Below are 19,170 nucleotides of genomic sequence, written 5' to 3'. Positions count from 1 at the left end.
TCATGGGTGACTTAGATGTTCAAAGGCAGCACAGTAGTCCAGATGACACTCCCACAAGTGTCCCAGGGTAACCTGAAAGAGGTTGCTTAGAAACAAACTCAAGGTCCCCAGTTCTTGTTGGAATGTTCATTTACATATTCACCAAATATGCTGCCTCCTCTGTTCATACACCAGGGCTTGTGGGGCTGCTTTGAACAGCACTTACCCCTTACCTATTTCTTTTTTACTGTGTGGGTTTACAGTCTCTAGCTATAAAAATCCACCCCAAACCCCCGGGGTTAGCAAAGTAATGGAAGAGGAAGTGCTAATGAGAAAGGGAGTCTGGCCCAGACCCAGACGCTTGTGCCAAGAGGCTCACCTTCCTCTTGGCAACCTCTCCCTCACTAGCAGGGCTGTCTCCCAGGCTAACAAGGGGAATTTCCACTTGCCTCAGGTGAGTCCTCACCCTTTCCCTCAGGTCTTTAATCTGGGGTTTCATAGGGACAAACTCATCAGATGAGAAAATGGAATCCATAGAGGCCCTCCCACAGAAGCAGGGGCATCATCATGAGGCACCTGAACAGATCTGATTTCACAGACCCTTCAACAACCAGGAAGCTGAACTCTGACTTCACATACAACAGTCATGCTACCATGAAGGCCTCAGCATAGCCAAACCCTCTCCTCACACTCATCAGAGGGCAGGAAAAAGGCATCTCCTGACCCTAAAATCTCCAGCTAACTTGCATGGGGAAGTTTATTAGTGGCATTCTAGAATGCTCGGGGATCCCAGGCTGGGATCGTACCAGCTTGGTCCATGTAGACCTTCCTCTTGTTGAGAAGCAAGAAGAAGAGAGGAAGAGTTTCTGATAGAAAAGCATAAATAGGGTGCCTGGGTGGCTCAGTTGGTTAAGTGACTGCCTTCGGCTCAGGTCATGATCCTGGAGTCCCTGGATCGAGTCCCGCATCGGGCTCCCTGCTCGGTGGGGAGTCTGCTTCGTCCTCTGACCCTATCCCCTCTCATGTGTTCTCTCTCTCTCATTCTCTCTCTCTCAAGTAAATAAAATCTTTAAAAAAAAGAAAAGAAAAGCATAAATATGGACCAAATAGACAGGACATCTCTATGAATTGCTTTCAGAGCTTTATTCTTGCCAAAGTTTGGGGCACATGCTAACTCTGGCAGGCTGCCTTCATAGAGAAGCAAAGTACATGGTGAAGCAATAAGATTCTACATAACTGGGAATACAGAGAGGGGGCCGGAGGCTGCTGAATGTTCCAGAGCAGGGCTGTTTTGTATTTAGCAGCAGCAGTCATCCTCACGATCACAGCACGCAGGACCTCGGGACCTCATGGGGATAATCCCCAAACAGCAGCACCCAGAACCACAGCCCCCACAGCTGCAGCACCCAGAACCTTCACAGCAGCCAGATGATCCTGAGCTGCAGTCCTGGGGTCGCTGGACCCAGCATCTCAGGGGACTCACCCCGAAGGTCCGGGGAGCCAGGCAGCAGTAGCTGGTGGAACAGGGTGCAGAGCATGGATCAGGTACACAGCATAAGGTGGTCAAGCTACTCGCAGGAGCCTGAACGTAGTAGGTCTGGCCGGAAGAAGGGCCCTGGCCATAGCATGCCTGGGTCTGGCAGGGGGCTGGGCACTTCACATAGGTTGTCTGGCATGGAGCTGGGCACTTCATGTATGTCTGACAAGGAGCTGGGCATTTCACATAGGTTGTCTGGGATGGAGCTGGGCGTTTCACATACATCTGGCCAGGAGTTGCATATTTCACATAGGTTTGAGTCTGGCATGGCACTTGGCATTTCACACAGGCTTGAGTCTGGGATGGAGCTGGGCATTTCACAGAGGTACATTTGGTACTCTGTACAGCTCCCAATCCTGAACCTTTCACACAAGATGAGGGGAACTGTGGCTGCTTCTGCTGGTCACACATCTTCCTGTGGCTTTGCAAAATCTGAAAAGAAAGGTCTCATCAGAGCTAAGAAGGTTTCCAGGGAAACCCCCAGCATCTCGTATGAATAGAATTGTCTGTAAGCAGGAAATTTTTTGAGAAGGTCACAGGCACTCAGACCTGACATAGGCTGGACTCAGAGCCAGGGATCTTGCTTGGATCTTGTGCTATGCCTGGCTGTGTGCCTCAGTTTCCACAGTGGAAAATGAAGCGCTGGAATGAGTGATGTCTGTTTCCACCCAATTCTCCAAGCCTCCTTTCTTATTACTCACTTTGGTGCCTGTATTGCAGATTCTCCTTGGGAAATTTCTTCCCAGCTGATTTCTCCTCGTCGCCAAATTCTCTCAAGACTGGCTTCCCTATTCCCTCCTGCCAGGCCAGGCAGTACCCAGGGAAAGAAAGTTCTTGTCGGTAGACCAGGAGCCACTCTGAGTCTCAAGCTGAGCCCCATAGAGCCTGACAAGGCTGGAGTCTGAGTTTCCACCATTTGCTCTTCAGGCAAGCTGGACTATCACTTCACCCCATAAATGGACCCATGAGAGGACTGCACAACTGCACTCGAGGAGAGAGAGGGTGGCGGTTCTCTGAAGACCCCTTCTCACACAGGACCAACAGCTCTGCTCCAGTTCCTTACCTCTGCCTCTCCCCCTCAGGCCCCAGCCTCCGCGCTTCCCAGCTCTGCCCCAGCTCCTTCAGCAGCCACCCTCATGCCTAGTCCTGACTGTCCTCATCCCATCCCAGTGTCACCGCTCCTTCCTTGTTGTGTCCCTAACCCAGGCATAGACTTACCCTCTTCGCTGACAGGAGCAAGATGGGGAGAAGCCAAGGATCTGAGGAGCTGGCCATTGGGGAGGCCTTTTATAGTGTGGTGATGAGGCAATTTAATGGCATCTGAATGAAACAGGAGAGGTCACGAGGACCAGAGCTGGCACTGCATTCCTCCCCAGAATGCCTGGCTCTTCACTCAGGGGCCGGGCATGTCTCTGCTTGACATTGAATTTTCCCGAACACAAGATAAATGATTCCTTTGGCCTTCTTCATGAAACAAGTCAGTCTTCTTTTTCTAGAAGTTATGAGAGATGAGATGCCTATGAGATCTGTACCTACGAAGCTGTTTCTAGGTCACTTGAGTCTTCAAGGACTTGTTCAAAATATAGTTGGCATCTCTATTTTTCATACACTGGGCCAAAAGCTAGATGGTGTATTTTCTCAGCCTAAATAGTGTATTCTTTCTGAGGGGCGCCATGATGGCTTCTGCCTGTCTGGGTTGCTGGGCCCAGTGGTCTCTGCCTCCGTATAGCAGCAAGGCCCCCCAAGAACTCCAGGTTAGTTCCATGGAGTGGCAGGTTATTCTGTTAATTTGGGAAACTGGGTGGGGGCTCTTTATCTAGGCTGTCTCTCCTCAGCTTTTCATGCCCTAGGACCCACATCTTCAGCTTTGCATGCCACATAACTTCCCCATCCTCACCTTTCTGGACCTTACTACCAGGCCTAGATCCCCAAGAACCCAGCATAGTGGGAATTCCAGCCAAATGAACACTGTGTGATAACAATAATAGTAGAATCTGACATTTAACTGAATGCTACATCTGTGCCAAACAGTTCATAAGGGATGTACATTTACAGATGCCCCTGTAACTGAGGCCCTTAAAGATTAAGGAAGTTACCCATTCTCACAAAGCAATTAAGCAAGAAGCTCGAATTCACATGCAGGCAGTCTACTTTCATAAGCCATGGTCTTTATTGCTACAACATGTTGCCTTTTATTTCTGGACATAGCACTGTCCTTGAATATCTGCCTCCTTCCCTTTCTTCAATGCAGTAAATACAGCAAGAGAAATGGGAATAATATGTATTAAGCACATCCTGTGAGGTAGGCTATGCTAGCCCTATTTTGACAAGGAAACTAAGACCCAGAAGCCCAACTATTTCACCAAGGTAGTCCCATTGGTAGGCAATGGAGTATCACTTGAACCCAAGCCTGTCTAGTTTCAAAGCCCACACTCTTCTCACTAATCCATGTCAGGTTGCCCAACGCAAAAAGGTATCTTGATCCTGAGCCAAGCCCTGGTTGCAAACTACCACTCCCTCAGATCAGCTCGTACAGGCCCCAGGGTGGCCCCATAGCCTCTAAGGAAAAGATGCTTCTGCATTTGTCCATAATGGATCCCAATTTCTCCAGGACCATAAACAGCTCCCAAATTTCCTCAATAAAGAAGACAAACCCCCACTAGTCCACAGACACTTCCCTAGCCCAAGCCAGGTCTTGCAGGGTCTGCCCCTGAACAATTTGGAGGAAGCAAAGGGGAGATTCTCTCCCAGACTTAGAAAGTTTCCTGCTTTGCCCCATCATTCCTGTATTGGGTGGGCTTGTAGCACTCCATAGCTTCATCTGTGAAACCCACCAGTCCTGTCCTAAAGGGGATGGTGGAAGTGGTTTTAGGCTGTTCCATTACCTGTTCTCTTGTGTCCCACCTCAGCTGGCACCCAGGCCTGATGTTTTATGATGGGAATGGGACGAGAATGATCTTTTATTGGGGCCATATATATCACAGGTTTAGCTCATCACATTTAGTCTCCATAATAGTGTCTTAAATATATAAAAAAAACAAACTTGCCCAAGCTCACATAGATAAAAGTAGTTGATCCAGAATTTGAACCCAGGTTTATTCTTCAATTTTTTTTTCTGCCACAACATGCTTTTTTTAGTGTTGAAATACATGATGCTTTAGGAACCATAGCTTTTAGCCAACCAACAGACACAGTCATTAAGAAGTCCCTATATCTCAGATGTAGGATGGGACAACCTCACGCTATAGGGAAGAAAATGTCGTAGAAGGCCAACTATCTTAAGGCATGTCAACAAAACAAGATAGAGATAGTTCAAGGCACAAATAGAACTCAGCCTAGTTCTGATTCTGCCATTGCCTCATAGTGTGGCCCCACTGTGCCCTTCTATCTCTAGGCTCTTTCTTTTCCACCATAAAATAGTCAATGAAGCCCCTCCTGGCTATGATATTCTATGATTGTAGGGGCTTATTCTACAGAGGAAGTGTACTTATATCCTCAGTGTCCATGGAGTTATTCCCACTAAACCATAATCTCTGTGCATTGGTAACTGTGGACACATTCACTATATATCATCTGGCTCTAGCACAGGACCTGGGGAACACTAACTAGACCAATAAATGAACGTTTGAATGAATGGGGGTGCTTCCACAGACAGTACAGCCTAAACCAACCTCCTTCCTCCATGTGGCCAATGGCCATCCTACTATTAGCCAATCTGTGCACCTTGTGCCATCCGTGAGCTCTGATTGGCTCACTTCATACTTTGTGGGGCCATGCTATCACTAATGGGTTTAACATCTTCAGGCAGCACTAATATCTCTGGTGAGAGATACTGTTTCCATGTGCCACCAAAACAGGTGGGTGGGCTGTGTCCCACCCATTTTATAGGCTGGGAAGGTGAGGTGTGGAGATGTCAGATGACTGGTACAAGTGCCAGGGTGAGTCACAGGGTTATCCCCAAAAGGCCCCACTTATCTCTTTGGACACAGCTCATAGAAACAGAGACCTATGGATTCATGCAATAATAGTCTGGTAGACTCACAGGATAATAGATAGAGAGAATCATGGATTCACAGAATACAGAATCACAGATTCAGAATCATGTCATCTCTGAGATGGAGGGGACTAAAACATGTCATGGGGTCTGGCCCCTGCCTCAACACAAACCAATATCTGAGTCATCTGGCCTAATGGGTTGTTCTTCTTAGGAAGATCTTCTGGTCTTTAAAAGCTCTCTGCAATCCTCTGGTTAGCTCATTTCAGGACTTACCATCTGGACAGACAGAAACCATATACTAGATTATCTTAAGGTCCCTAATAGCACCAGCATCAATGAATCCTGACATGAGTTACATGTTTGAAGTTGTGCCCCTGAGTGCATGAACCAAACCAAGATTTCCAGTCAGTGGTACCCCAACTCTGACCAGGAGACCCAGAGCAGGAAATACCCAATTTGACGTGTTGCTCCCTGAAGGCAGGGCCCAGGTCTCCTCACATCCTGGGAGCTGTCCTTGATCAGAAACTGTAGACACTCAAGGTCAAAATCTGGGTCCCTCCTTTTTTGTGGAAGAGAAGTAGGAGGAAGTGAGAAGCCAGACACCTGGGAGATGGAGGGCACAGCCATACTGGTATCCAGTGAGAAATCTCACTTCTGTGTCTGAGAAGACACTACAGATGTTCCCTCCTTTAGATCCCATGTCTGTGTGTGTCTCTGCTCCAGGCTCAGCTCTGAGACTTTTGCCAGAGATCCCCTGAACCATTTTTCCAGTGACAATATGGGATTCCTCCTAGATTGTCAGGAGATTATGTCATAGAACCATGGAATGGAGGGCTGGCGAGGGCCTTCACAGGCACAGAGCTTGGCCCCTCTATATTGGGACTGAGGCCCATGGAGGAGGGAAGAAATTTGCTCAAGACCACACAGCCTGGTAGGAGCAGACATTAGACAGGAATTTCTGAATTCCATCCAGGGCACATTCCATTACAACACGTGGCCACTGCACAGGCTTGCTAGGGAGCACCCTCACCTGGCCTCATCCTTGCCTCCTTTCCTGTCCCCAACCCCACCAAAACTATCACAAGAGGACCCAGTAAAAGTCATCAAAGGATATCATTTATGGAGCAAAGACTGTTTTCACATATGTGGGGGAGGGTCACACAGGTCTCCCACCGTGTGCACATGTGGGTCACTGAAATATGAAAACCCCAACCCCACCTAGATCAGAGTCTGGGCTGTGTCTGGGCCAGAAACACAAGGCAAGACAGCAGTAGGACCCTCTTGATTCTACAGAGGCCAGGGAACACTGGTGCACATATATCCCTCTTTCTCCTGGAATGACCCACTGGGGTTAGTTTCTTTGAACTTCTGCCAGCCCTTCTGTGACACATTTATTCTCTTACAACATACACAAGGTCACTAGTCCCTTGGGTTTATGTACCACTTTGTAGAGCTGTTTAATTGCATTTGGTCTTAAGGACCACCCCCTGAAATTTTCAGGAGAAACTGCCTCATCTTTGCATTTCAGGATGCAAAGGGATACAGGGAAGTTCTGTATTTCCCTAATATATTACTGCAAAGAGAATCCACTGGATCATATTCCCTTGTGAATCCCTCCTTCTCAACCACTCCATCCATTTTTCCAGTGCAAATAGCATGTTTTTTCCTTTATCCCAATCCCCCCACCCCAAGACCTCCACACAAAGGGCCAACTGCCTTCCTATGAATTTATGCCTTTTCCTGTCAAAGAGTATATGGTTCTCCTCACAGTCCTGCCAATTCCTGGTTGCATGATTTTAGGCAACCTGCGGAACCTTCTGAATCTCAGTTTCCTCATCTGTAAGATGGAGATATTAATCATCAGATTATGCAACACTTCTGCTAAAAGCATTCTAATAACTTCTTACTCTGTTCATGGTGAAAGCCCAAGTCTTTCCAATGGCTTTCAAAGGGATGCACAGACTGGACTCATGACCTCACCACCCCTTTACCTCCCTGACTTCATGTCCCACACTATCCCCCCTCTATCCCTTGCCATACTGGCCTCTTGGCAGTTCATCTGATTTTCCAGACACACTCTTGCTTCAGGGAAATTTGTTCTTGTTTTGTTTCTTTCCCCCAAATGTTCTTCTCCCAGACGCCCATGTGGCTAACTTGCTCACCTCCTTCAAGCCTTTGTCCAGTTATGAACTTGGGGAGGCCCTTGCTGGTGACCCTGTTTAAAATCATAATCCTCACCTACCTGGCAGACTCTATCCCTCTTCCAAGCTTTATTTCTCTCCATAGAGTTTACAACCATCTAACACATGACATATTGTATGTGTTTTCCATTTTCTCACCTTAAAATGTAAACTCTATTAGGTAAGAATTTCATCCCTTTGGTTCACTGGTTGATCCACAGTGCCTTCCTCAAGCACTTGGTGCCCTCAAATTATACTTGTTAGATGAGCAAATAGCATATTTTTCCTTATTCATTTTGTTTGTCATCTGTGCTCTTTTATTAGGATAAATTAAGTGAGGGAGAAATTTTTATCTGTTTTGTTCACTTCTATATTCTTAGATCTTAAAACTGTTCTTGGAACATAGTAGGTACTTAATACATATCTTTTGAATGAACACTCCAGACAAATATTATGTGAAATAAAGCATGTGTCTAACGTATGAGCAAGTACTAACTGAATGTGGGTCAGTTTTGCTAGGATTACTATTATCCCACATCAACCCTATGTAGTAATCACAATTGCATTCAGTCCTGAGCAAAAAAGACTGACAGAGATGGGCAGGGTAAGAAGTAGGGGTTTTCTTCTAATGCAGATGAAATGCATTCCAGAAAGGCCATGACCAAATCACCCCAGTCCCTGGCCATTCCTACCACTGTCTTCCACCCTTTCCTCAGTCCAGGTGATGTGGGAAACAAAGGCAGAAGAAAAACTATTAAATTTCCTTACTACCTACAGCCCATTGACAAGTCCTTGAAACAGAGTGACATTCCTCTAGGGACTCTACTGCCTGGATGTTAATACTTTGCTAAGGGCAACAATCTTAGCCCAAACCCCAGGGTCCTGTAAGTCTATTTGAACATATAAAAATTCCTTTATCTCTAAACCCCCAAGATACATGTTGGCAATCATCCCCCAAGCATAAGGCCCACTGATATAACATCTGAAGGGATTCATGACTAAGGTTTTATTAGATGGTAATAAATGACCTTTTCCCAGCAATAGCTAGCCCCCTCAAGGTCCTGGAAACCTTACTTCCAAAATTCTTTAGAGACTTACACTGTCCCCCTCTCCCAGCTTGACCCCAGTGCAGCTTTTTCTGCCCACAGGTCCTGTCCCCATGCTTTAATAAAACCACCTTTTTGCACCAAAGATTTCTTAAGAATTCTTTCTTGGCCATCAGCTTAGAACTCTAACATTCTTTCCTACATCAGAATCACAGTGACGTAGTTTTGGAATGTTGGGTGAGTTTTGGAGCCAAAGGCCAAGAAAGAATTCTTGAGGTGTCTTTGGTGCTAAAAAGGTGATTTTATTAAAGAACGGGGGATGGGAGTGCCTGGGTGGCTCAGTCAGTTAAGTGTCTGCTTGGGCTCAGGTCATGATCCCAGGATTCCTGGGATGGAGCCCCAGGTCGGGCTCCCTGCTCAGCGAGGAGTCTGCTTCTCCCTCTCCCTCTGCCCCTCCTCCCTGCTTGTGGCTCTCTCTCTGTCAAATAAATAAATAAAATCTTAAAAAAAATAAAGTACAGGGACAGGACTGGTGGGCAGAAAGCTAGCTGTGAGGGGTGACTGATTATATACTTGGGACTTGGGGGTAGTATGGAAAAAAGGGAGGTTTCCAAAAGGACTTTCATGTGCTAAAGACTCTCAGGATCCTGGAGGCCTGGCTATTGTCAAGCTCAGGTTGTTCTTCCCTCTAGCAAAGCATTAACATTAAGACAGGAGTTTCCTGGAGGAATGTTACACTCTGCCTATCTCAGGTCCTTGTCAATGGACTGCCAGTTATAAGGAAATTTTATTTCATTTGCATTCCCTTCTACCTTTGTTTCCCACATCACTATGGATGGGTGGGTGATGTTAGAGGTCCAGGAAATTGAGTCTATTGTCTCTGGAAGTTAGGTTACGGATAAGAATGCTTTTTCTTATAAATCACTGAGGGAGACTCCTGTTCTGCAGGACTGTAATCTCCATTAGTTAACCACTTGTTTCCCCTTCCTAACTTAGTTTTAGGGCAGCCAGGAGTGCCTGAGGAATGTCACACATATCCCACCCAGGAGTGGGGGTGATGTAGGAAACACCTTAGGGTTCAAAGCTCATGGCCAAGAAAGAATTCTTGAGACATCTTTGGTGCAAAAAGATGATTTTATTAAAGCACGGGGATAGGACCCATGGGCAGAAAGAGCTGCAATGGGGTCATGAGGAGTGGCCCATTACTTTCAAGTTGGGAGGGGCTTAGTGATAGTGTCAGCCTCCGAGGTATTTTGGAAACAAGGTTTCCAGGATCTTGAGGGGGCTAGCTAGTCTTAGGAAAGGACATTTATTACTGTTTAGTAAAAACTGAGTCATGAGACCCTTCAGATGTATATTGGTGGGCCATTTGTTTGGGGAATGTTTGCCAACATGTATCTTGGGGGTTAGAGATAAAGGAAGTTTCCAAAGGAATTTTTATATGTTCAAGTGAACTTACAGGATCCTGGGGGTTGGGCTAAGATTGTTGCCCTTAGCAAAGTATTAACATCCAGGCAGTAGAGTCCCTAGAGGAATGTCACTCTGCCTGTTTCAAGGACTTGTCAATGGGCTGTAAATTCAGTAACTTTTCTTCTGCCTTTGTTTCCCACGTCGGGGGAGGGGGCTTGGTGGTTGCAGGGTGTCAGCTTTATGCTTTGCTCTCATCTTGCCTTCTGCTCTGTCATCAACAGCAGCCCCCAGAACTAGAACCACAGTATCCTCCAGAGCTGACACTGCAGCAAGAAGAAATTGGGAGTGGGGGAGCACTTGCATGGGCACTTGGGGAGACATGTAGGAGTGGAACACTTTGGCAGGCATTTGGGAAGGGGTTGACTCAACTGCTGGTTCTGCTGAGAGGACATTTTGGTAGGATTTCAGCAAACCTGAATGAGAAAACAAACATACCCAGAACTCAACCTCCAGAGCCATTAAACTTGTCCCTATTTTGAAATCCTTCCTCAGGGTTGGGGAGGGATAGCTAAAATATGTGCACATCTTCTTTATCCATTGATCAGTCAATGGACACTTGGGCTGTGATTATCTATCTATCTATCATCTATCTATCTATCTATCTATCTATCTATCTATCTATCTATCATCTATCATCTATCTATCTATCATCTATCATCAATCATCTATCTCTCTCTACCATTTATCTGCCTATTATCTATCTATATCATCTATCATCTATCTATCTATCATCTATCTATCTATCTATCTATCTATCTATCTATCTATATGATGGATTATTACTCAGCCACAAAAAGGAATGAAATCTTGCTATTTGCAATGACATGGAAGGAGCTAGAGAGTATAATGCTAAGTGAAAGAAATCCATGAGAGAAAGACAAATACCATATGATTTCACTCATATGTGGAATTTAAGAAACAAATGAGCAAAGGGAAAAAAAATAAAAGAAAGAGAGAGGCAAATCAAGAAACAGACTCTTACTTATAGAAAACAAACTAATGGTTACCAGAGGTTAGGTGGGTGGGAAGATAGGTGAAATAGGTGATGGGGATTAAGGAGCTCACTTGTGATGAGCTCCGGGTGATTTATGGAAATGTGGAATCACTATATTGTACACCTGAAACTAATATTACACTGTATGTTAACTGGAATTTAAATAAAAATTTTAAAAATATGTGTATGTAAACTTATGTGTTGAAGCATATGGTAATAGCCCTGTTGTTAGCTCATTGAAACTACACTGGGTATAATGTGTCATTCAAGTAACATTTTCATTCATTAAGATATGTTTATAAACTTATATGTAGAAGCATGTGGGAACAGACTTATGCTAAACTTATTAAAACTGCACTGTGTACAAAATAAAATAAAATACATGGACAGACAGAAACCTATGTGAGACAGTGAATGTGTCTTATTTACTTTTATAGCTGCAGAGTGGTCCAGAGTTCTTCATTCATAAGTGGTTTATAACTAATACATCAAGAAATACCAAAAATGCTAGAGTGAAATACTAGACTGGATATTTCATGTCCTTTCAAAGCCATGTTGAGTTCATTGCAATTTTATAACTTGAATCTATCTAGAAATGTTTTCCAGAAGTTGCTAGAAGAGGTGTTATCTTCATATATATATATATATATATATATATGGAATCTGCACAGTCAGGGAAAAGCTTCCTTCAGAGAAATGGGTTCAAGGTTAGCAGGCCAGCCATTATAAGACTGTAACAGTTCTAGGTCATATACCACCTCCCTGTCTGACTACAGGGACAACCCTTTCCAGGTGGTTGCTGGTTGGCCCAGAGCAAACATAAGTCCTGACTTTCTGTCCTTGCCCATTATTTTGTCCTTCTCCTTCATGCTCACCTCTGCTCCTCTCCCAGAGTGATGCTCCAGCTCCATCTCCATCCTGCTCAGTGTCCCCTCTGGGTCCCATAGAAATACCCACTCTGGTCCCGGACAGCCACAGACACATCCCTGAGGAGCCTGAGCTGATGAAGTGCCAGCAGCAAGGACCCCTTTTATGTGGGCTCCAGGGCTGGGCTTCAGGTGAGCCATACTTCTGGAAGGAGCAGGACATGGCTCTTGCACAAACAAAGCAAATTCAGGTTCTCCCTGACATTCCCTTGCCCCTTGGTTCTCTCCACACTGAGCTGGCAAAGGGAACTCCCAGCCTGCCCACTTGGGAGTCAGGGCTTTGGGGGAGCAGTTGTGTATGTAGCATCCTATAAATCATACTCTTTCCCTTGGCCATAGCCCAGGTTTGGGGAGACCAAGTTGCCTTTAGATAGAGGATTCTAACACTGTGGTCTCTGAAATTTCTTTTTTAAGGAAGTTAACCAATGCCCATCTTTCCAACTTTTCCGTCTTAAAGTCACTCTTGTCTATCTTTGAGAAACAGCCCTTTGACCATATGGGGTCTAGATCTACCTCTACTTTGGGTCCAGCAGCCATTATGCAAGTTTTACTAGGTGCCATGAGGCTCTCCTTCCCAACAAGTCCAGTCTGGTCTGGTGTCCCAGTCCAGTGGTGGGCTGGACAGCCAATGTGTGCCTCTCTTCCCAACTCTGCATTCAATGCCATCAGTTTGGTAGCTTGAAATCTGCCAGGGTGGGAATATTTACAATATTGAAATGGGCACCAATTCATGTTGTCTTTTCCCCAGAAATCCCAGTGCTAAACATTTACCAACACACCACTTCCCAAGGCTGAGTTCCACTTCCCTGGAGTAAACATTGCCCTTTTCACTGGGTCAAGTCCATGTACCTGTGTGTGGGAATAAATTCCTTTGATCAGTGCACCAAAAATCTTTTACAGAGCTGCTATTCTAAGAGTCCCTCAGATTGGATCCTGAGGGCTAGCATATTTGTACTTGTACTTGGGTCAGCCTAGGGAGGTGGGGATATAAAATGGGCTTATGTATGGGCATGTCTTGATTATTGTTGGGAGTTAGCCAACAATGGGTTGGCTGCCCTGTCCCATGGAATTCCTCCATGGAGACTACAATGAGAGGCCTGGTAACCCTGTCCATGTTTCTACTAACTTGTAACCTTTCTCAGAAAGTCTCCCTTCCTCCCCTCCTTTCCTACTATACCATCTCTCTCCCCCACCTTCTTTCTCCTTCACTATGTCTCATTCTTTCTCTTGTGCACATGCATGCACACATACATACACACACAGAAACACAGGCACACATGCACTGTGGTAACTATTAAGAAAACAAAGTGAGTTTTCTTAACATACAAGAAAATGAGTATACAGAAGGAATTCTTCCCATAATTAAAAACCAAAATCAAAAGGCAACACAAAAACATAATGTTTTCTTCTACCTCAGATCACAGATACCTAGAATTAGAAAATGTAGTGTTGAATGTTCCCATTATGGAAAGTTCCCCTTGGTAGCCAACTCTTTTCATACATTTTCATAAGATACATTTATTTATTTACCTTCTCACAAGGCACCTCTAGAAACATCAACCATGAAAAATAGATGTCTAATGATGACAAAATTGATGCTGGTGTTGATGATGAATTTGATAACAAAGACAAGGGAGATTACTCAGTTCCAAGCTTGCATTCCCCCACTGCAGATTACCAGGAACTAACTGCCTTTGTGTAACTTCAGCAACCAACTCAGAATGAATGTGCTGGGTAAGGTGGGAAAGAGTTTCCTGGCAAGTATCGCTCTAGGAATGACCTCCTGTCACACAACGTTACATTACTTTCTGGTTTACAATACAGTGATTTAACATCTCTATACATTATGCTTTGCTCATCCCAAGTGTAGTCACTGTCTGTCACTACACAACATTATTACAATATTATTGACTATATTCCCTATGCTGTATTTTTCATCCCCATGTCTTATTTATTTCATAACTGGAAGTTTGTACCTTTAACCTTTGTCTGCACAAGTAAGTATCAGAAACGAAATAACTAAAAAAAGGAAAAAAATAATAGGAAAGCTCAAGAGTGTTACTACTTGCATACATGATTGCTCTAGATGTTAGAGACCCCTGGGAAAAATGCAGAATCAAGATGCATAGTCTCCTAACAGGACAGACTCAGGGGCAACAATGAGATCTCTGATAAGACTTCTGTTGATGTTTTTGATGAGCCAGATGAGGAAGATAAGATTGAGAAGGTAAAATGTGGGCACAAACACTAACTAACTCGTAACTCAACAATTTTTAAGTAATTCTGCTCCCTTCTATCTGGAGCAGGGAGCTGTAGTTCCAAGTGTGGGAGCAGAGTCCTGTTTCCAGCTTCACCACCACCTTCATTCATGACTTTGCAGCAGTGATGCCACCTCTCTGCACCTCAGTTTCTTCTGTTATCCTCCTTCCAAACGCAAAGAATCTGTTTTCTAAAGACCTCAAATGTCAGAAAAATATATACATAAGTGTCCCAACAAATTCTGAAAAAATAGATTAATAAAATTCAATATTAGATCTCAGTAAAAAGATCGTAGAAAATTCAGAGGAAAAAGATTATCTGTGAGATGATGAACATAATTTGTTGCAAGTGAAAAAATCATAATGTGCCAATTACTATTATAAATTAGTTTTGTGCTGAAATTCTAACAAACTAAAAAGTACAGAAACATGTACATGTTATGTATATATATGTAAAGAAAGGGGCACCTGGTTGGCTCAGCCATTAAGCGTCTGCCTTCAGCTCAGGTCATTATCCCAGGGTCCTGGGATGGAGCCCCACATCTGGCTCCCTGCTTGGCAGGAAGCCTGCTTCTCCCTCTCACATTCCCTTTGCTTGTGTTCCCTCTCTCTCTGTCTCTCTCTCTGTCAAATAAACAAATAAAATCTTTAAAAAAAAGACACAAAACTGTCATCATTTGCAAATAATATCCGTACTTTTGCTGCCATCATCTGCATTTGCTTCACACTACAATGGAAGAGGTCCACTGAATTAAAGATCTCATTGTAACAGTTTCCAGGGATTCTAGCTCTGAGAAGGAGCGTCAATAAAATAGAACAAAATACAACTTTGATCACACAATTTGAGTTTTATTGTTGAATAAGGTTAAAAGACCAAGAGCAAATCTGGTTCCATACTAACCTTTGGGGATTATAAATCCACTGAGAATATCAGCTAGAAAACCTCCTTAATCTACATAAAGTATGATGAACCCAGGAGGTAGAGAGAGCAAAAGGTCAGAGAAGAGAAAAAAGCATTTGGCTGGGAAAAGCCCGGGAACATCTGGCTCTTCCTTCTTTGCTTTCCCGTGGTCCTCAGGGCCCTGGTCAGCAGCAGCCCCCAGAGCCGTGGCAGCAACTGGAGCCCCCAAGGACTCACTCATAGTCGTCACGGCTTTGGTGCTGGCTCTGATGGAAGAGATGGGGCCTGCGGTGACCCAGGCAGCAGCTGCCACCCCCAGAGATAAAGTCACAGCAGGAAGAGACTGGAGGGGGACATGAGGCTGGGCACTGGGATGGGGGACACTTTGGAGGGAGTTTGCACTGCTGCTGGTTCTGCTGGCAGGACATCAATAGAGCAGAAGTTCAATGCAGCTGAGAGAGAACACAAAATATTTTCATGTGCATTAAGCTTTATGTAATGTTACTTCCAGTCCAATTTTGTATCTTTCCACCAAAAAATAATGAGTTAACCTAGAAAAGATTTAAGAAGTCATCCTACAATTTCAATAAGCTTTATGTTGATCCATGTACTAAAAAAAGCTATTTCATTCTACTTGCCAAATGAATTCTGTGTCTGCAGGGAATTCAGAAGAGGGAGTGGCGCCAGTCTTTCCAGACTTGCATGGAAACCTGGTACCCAGGTAGAACAGGGCAGTCTTCTGAGACAGGCCTTTGGGAAGCCAGCCCCAGGGCAGAGTTGACATAGACTCAAGTATAGTTCCATCCAGTAAGGGGCCAGTTTCAGATGAGTTTCGTGACAAACGTCATCTAGAAACATTGCACTTCTATATTCCTATGTCAGAAAGCTAGTTTTATTTCAGATATAAATAAAACCATTTTACATGTTTCTTCACATATCACCTTCTCATGGTTGCCTGATCATTCCACTCATTCCTCCTCTGAAAATTCACCAGGTGTATCTCTACCCCTGCCCAGAGCCTACCCTGGGTTTCCAGAAACATTTACCCTGGTTATATACCTGAACACAGACAAGTGAGCAGGTTTCAGGACACCTGGAGGGGATGAGGAGCCAGTTCCAGGGACATCTTTTACAGGAGAGGCAGGCCTGGGCTTTAAGGTGAGTTGTGACCCTGGGTGAGGTAGGTGGCAGCACCACACAACTGAGTGTGTGCTGGGTCATCCCTGACATTCACCTGCTCCCCTAAAGTCCCTCATCCACCTGCCCTGAGGCCATGGGGTCTTCAGCTGCCCAGTGCTGGAGTCAGGGTTCCTGACTGGGCATTTCTCATGATAGAATCCCAGTGTCTGAATAATGCAATATATGTTAAGAAAAAAAAAAAAGAAGAAGAAGAAGAAGAAGAAGAAGAAGAAAGAAGGTAGCAGGAGGGGAAGAATGAAGGGGGGGGAATCGGAGGGGTAGACGAACCATGAGAGATGATGAACTCTGAAAAACAAACTGAGGGTTCTAGAGGGGAGGGGGGTGGGAGGATGGGTTAGCCTGGTGATGGGTATTGAGGAGGGCACATTCTGTATGGAGCACTGGGTGTTATGCACAAACAATGAATCATGGAACACTACATCTAAAACTAATGATGTAATGTATGGGGATTAACATATGAATAAAAAAAAAAAAAAAGAATCCCAGTGTCTGAGCTCTGGGACCAGGATCTGTTTGCTCGGGTCACCATAATCCTTTGTCTAGTATTACATAGCATGGCATGTGACTAGCAGCTTTGATCTGGGTCACCTGAAAACATAAACCAGATGTATAGCTGTGCAGGGACAAAGTAATATATAATAAGAATACAGAGTCATGTCTCTGAGCAGATTATTTTAAATTAAGACTCAAAACTATCATAATTGACAATAATGTATATGTGTTGGCAAAACAATAAAACTCAGCTAGTGAGTTGAGAGGTCCCCAACTATGAAAATATAGTAGATGTGGTCCTCTCTCAGCGCCATTTTGTGGCAGCGAGACCTGCAAATAAAGGGGAGCGACGGGGCTGCGGCGGTAGGAGGAGCGCGGGGGCTGGGGGTAGTGAGGTCTGGAGGTCTGGGCGGCGAGCGGGCAGTGGGGCCTTGGCCTATGTGACTGGGCGGCGCCGGCGCGGCCTCCGTCTGGAGAGGATTCAAGATGACCAACGAGGAACCTCTTCCCAAAAAGGTTCGGCTGAGTGAAACAGACTTCAAAGTTATGGCATGGGATGAGTTAATTCTAAGATGGAAACAGTATGAAGCATATGTCCAAGCTTTGGAGGGCAAGTACACAGATCTTAATTCTAATGATGTAACTGGGTTAAGGGAGTCTGAAGAAAAACTAAAGCAACAACAGCAAGAGTCTGCTCGCAGGGAAAACATCCTTGTAATGCGACTAGCAACCAAGGAGCAAGAGATGCAAGAGTGTACTACTCAAATCCAGTACCTCAAGCAAGTCCAGCAGCCTAGCGTTGCCCAACTGAGATCAACAATGGTAGACCCAGCGATCAACTTGTTTTTCCTAAAAATGAAAGGTGAACTGGAACAGACTAAAGACAAACTGGAACAAGCCCAAAATGAACTGAGTGCCTGGAAGTTTACGCCTGATAGGTAAACAAATCATACTCCCCAGTCAAGACTTCCCTGACAGTCCCACTATGAGAAAGCTGTGGTGGGACAGCCAAGTACTCGTTTCCACACCAAGACTCAGACTTTTTGAGCCAAAAAAAGCCACATTCTTATACTATCCAGCTTGTAATGGTTAATGTAAAACTTACCAGATGAACCTTGTGTTTCAGCTTTTTTCTCTTTCCCCTCCCCTTGCTTCAGAGGCCTGATGGCATCGGACTATTCCAAAGAAGTGGCCACCTCCGAAAAATTCCCCTTCTAGAACATGTAGACACTTGAGAAATGTTTCTGTTTGAAGAAAATAGAGGGAGAAACAGAAGTTTTAAGTCTGTGGCACACTGTGTCTTCAGACAGTTTGGAGGAATGAAAACCTAGAGATTTAAAATCATGAATTGAACATGTAAAATTCCAGTAAAATGTAAAAATGGAATATGCATCGCTCTTAACCTTGAGCATAGTGACTTAGAGACACTGTATATCAGTTTTGCCAATAAGACTGTGGACTTCGTGATTGTTGTTGAACTTCTGGGTCAAAACTCAAATGAGGTGAATTTTGCCTTTAAAGAGTTTATTTGCTAAGAACCAATTTAATAATAGTCACGAGAGAATCAAATAATAGATGTCAGTACAAGTAGTTCATATATTTAACCATTTAGTTTGGGGCTCTATATCACTTGATTGAGCCTTAAATCAATGTGGTTTTAATCAATGGTTTGTTCTTTGAATGGTTGCTAATGCTGTAGATAATCTTATTGAGGACTGTACAAACAAAAAGGTGTGGTATCAAACTTCAGGTTGAAAATGTTTGAAGCATTATAAACATTCATTTCACTACTAGATTGTATAAGGATATTGGCTGTGATGAGACTCACTGCATTATTTTTTTTAGTAGTGAAATTAAATCCTCATTCCATTCAACAGGCACATGTTGAAAGAGCATTGTCGTTGGTGTTAATGGGGGAATGTGTTTCCTTCATTGTATTTGGGCCTTTTGTATTGCACTCTTGATATTAAATTAAATGTGCCTTGAAATTTAAAAAAAAAAAAAAGAAAAGAAAAGAAAATATAGTAGATGTTCCCAGAAAAAACAAGAAAAGGCTAAAGTCAGTTAAATTTAGACCCTGTAGACTTTTAGGGTGGACACTCTGAAGGTTTATCTCCACCTAAGCTTCTGTCCTTCCTCCCCCTCTGCTCATCCTCTTCGGCCTGATTCTCTGAATCTTCCTTCCCTCTG

At 44.3% G+C, this 19,170-nt stretch overlaps 2 protein-coding genes across 3 annotated transcripts; one reads left to right on the top strand and one right to left on the bottom strand.

The window, feature by feature from the left end:
* Positions 1-1,084: 1,084 nt before the first annotated feature.
* KPLCE (KPRP N-terminal and LCE C-terminal like protein) lies at positions 1,085-2,800 on the bottom strand. Of its 2 annotated transcripts, none has more exons than XM_064587455.1 (2): positions 2,735-2,800; positions 1,085-1,948 (listed from the first exon to the last, which is right to left on the bottom strand). In XM_064587455.1, exons 1-2 carry the CDS (start codon positions 2,789-2,791, stop codon positions 1,277-1,279), a joined length of 729 nt encoding a protein of 242 aa, XP_064443525.1. In that variant the 5' UTR covers positions 2,792-2,800; the 3' UTR covers positions 1,085-1,276. The 2 variants fall into 2 exon arrangements, with proteins under 2 accessions (XP_064443525.1, XP_045751295.1); XM_045895339.3 differs by lacking the exon at positions 2,735-2,800 and adding an exon at positions 2,218-2,727.
* Positions 2,801-17,294: 14,494 nt separating this feature from the next.
* On the top strand, positions 17,295-18,962 carry LOC123860242 (pre-mRNA-splicing regulator WTAP-like). The gene is made up of 2 exons (XM_064588550.1): positions 17,295-17,918; positions 18,138-18,962. The coding sequence occupies exons 1-2, from the start codon at positions 17,467-17,469 to the stop codon at positions 18,196-18,198; spliced, it is 513 nt and encodes a 170-aa protein (XP_064444620.1). The 5' UTR covers positions 17,295-17,466; the 3' UTR covers positions 18,199-18,962.
* The last annotated feature ends 208 nt before the right edge of the window (positions 18,963-19,170 follow it).

This window comes from Mirounga angustirostris, unplaced genomic scaffold (assembly GCF_029215605.1).
Source record: "Mirounga angustirostris isolate CCGP_5_RB_7025 unplaced genomic scaffold, mMirAng1.0.hap1 SCAF_4, whole genome shotgun sequence".
In the NCBI taxonomy this organism is placed as follows: Eukaryota; Metazoa; Chordata; class Mammalia; order Carnivora; family Phocidae; genus Mirounga; species Mirounga angustirostris.
Note: the sequence above shows the minus strand (reverse complement) of the source record. Positions and strands in the feature narration are given on the sequence as shown.

Coding starts and splice junctions, on each gene's coding strand:
- KPLCE (XM_064587455.1), bottom strand. CDS start 2,791: ATGGCCAGCTCCTCAGATCCTTGGCTTCTCCCCATCTTGCTCCTGTCA. Junction 1,949..2,734: donor TGCTCCTGTCAGCGAAGAGG/GTAAGTCTATGC, acceptor CTTTCTTTTCAG/ATTTTGCAAAGCCACAGGAA.
- LOC123860242 (XM_064588550.1), top strand. CDS start 17,467: ATGACCAACGAGGAACCTCTTCCCAAAAAGGTTCGGCTGAGTGAAACA. Junction 17,919..18,137: donor TGGAAGTTTACGCCTGATAG/GTAAACAAATCA, acceptor CCCTTGCTTCAG/AGGCCTGATGGCATCGGACT.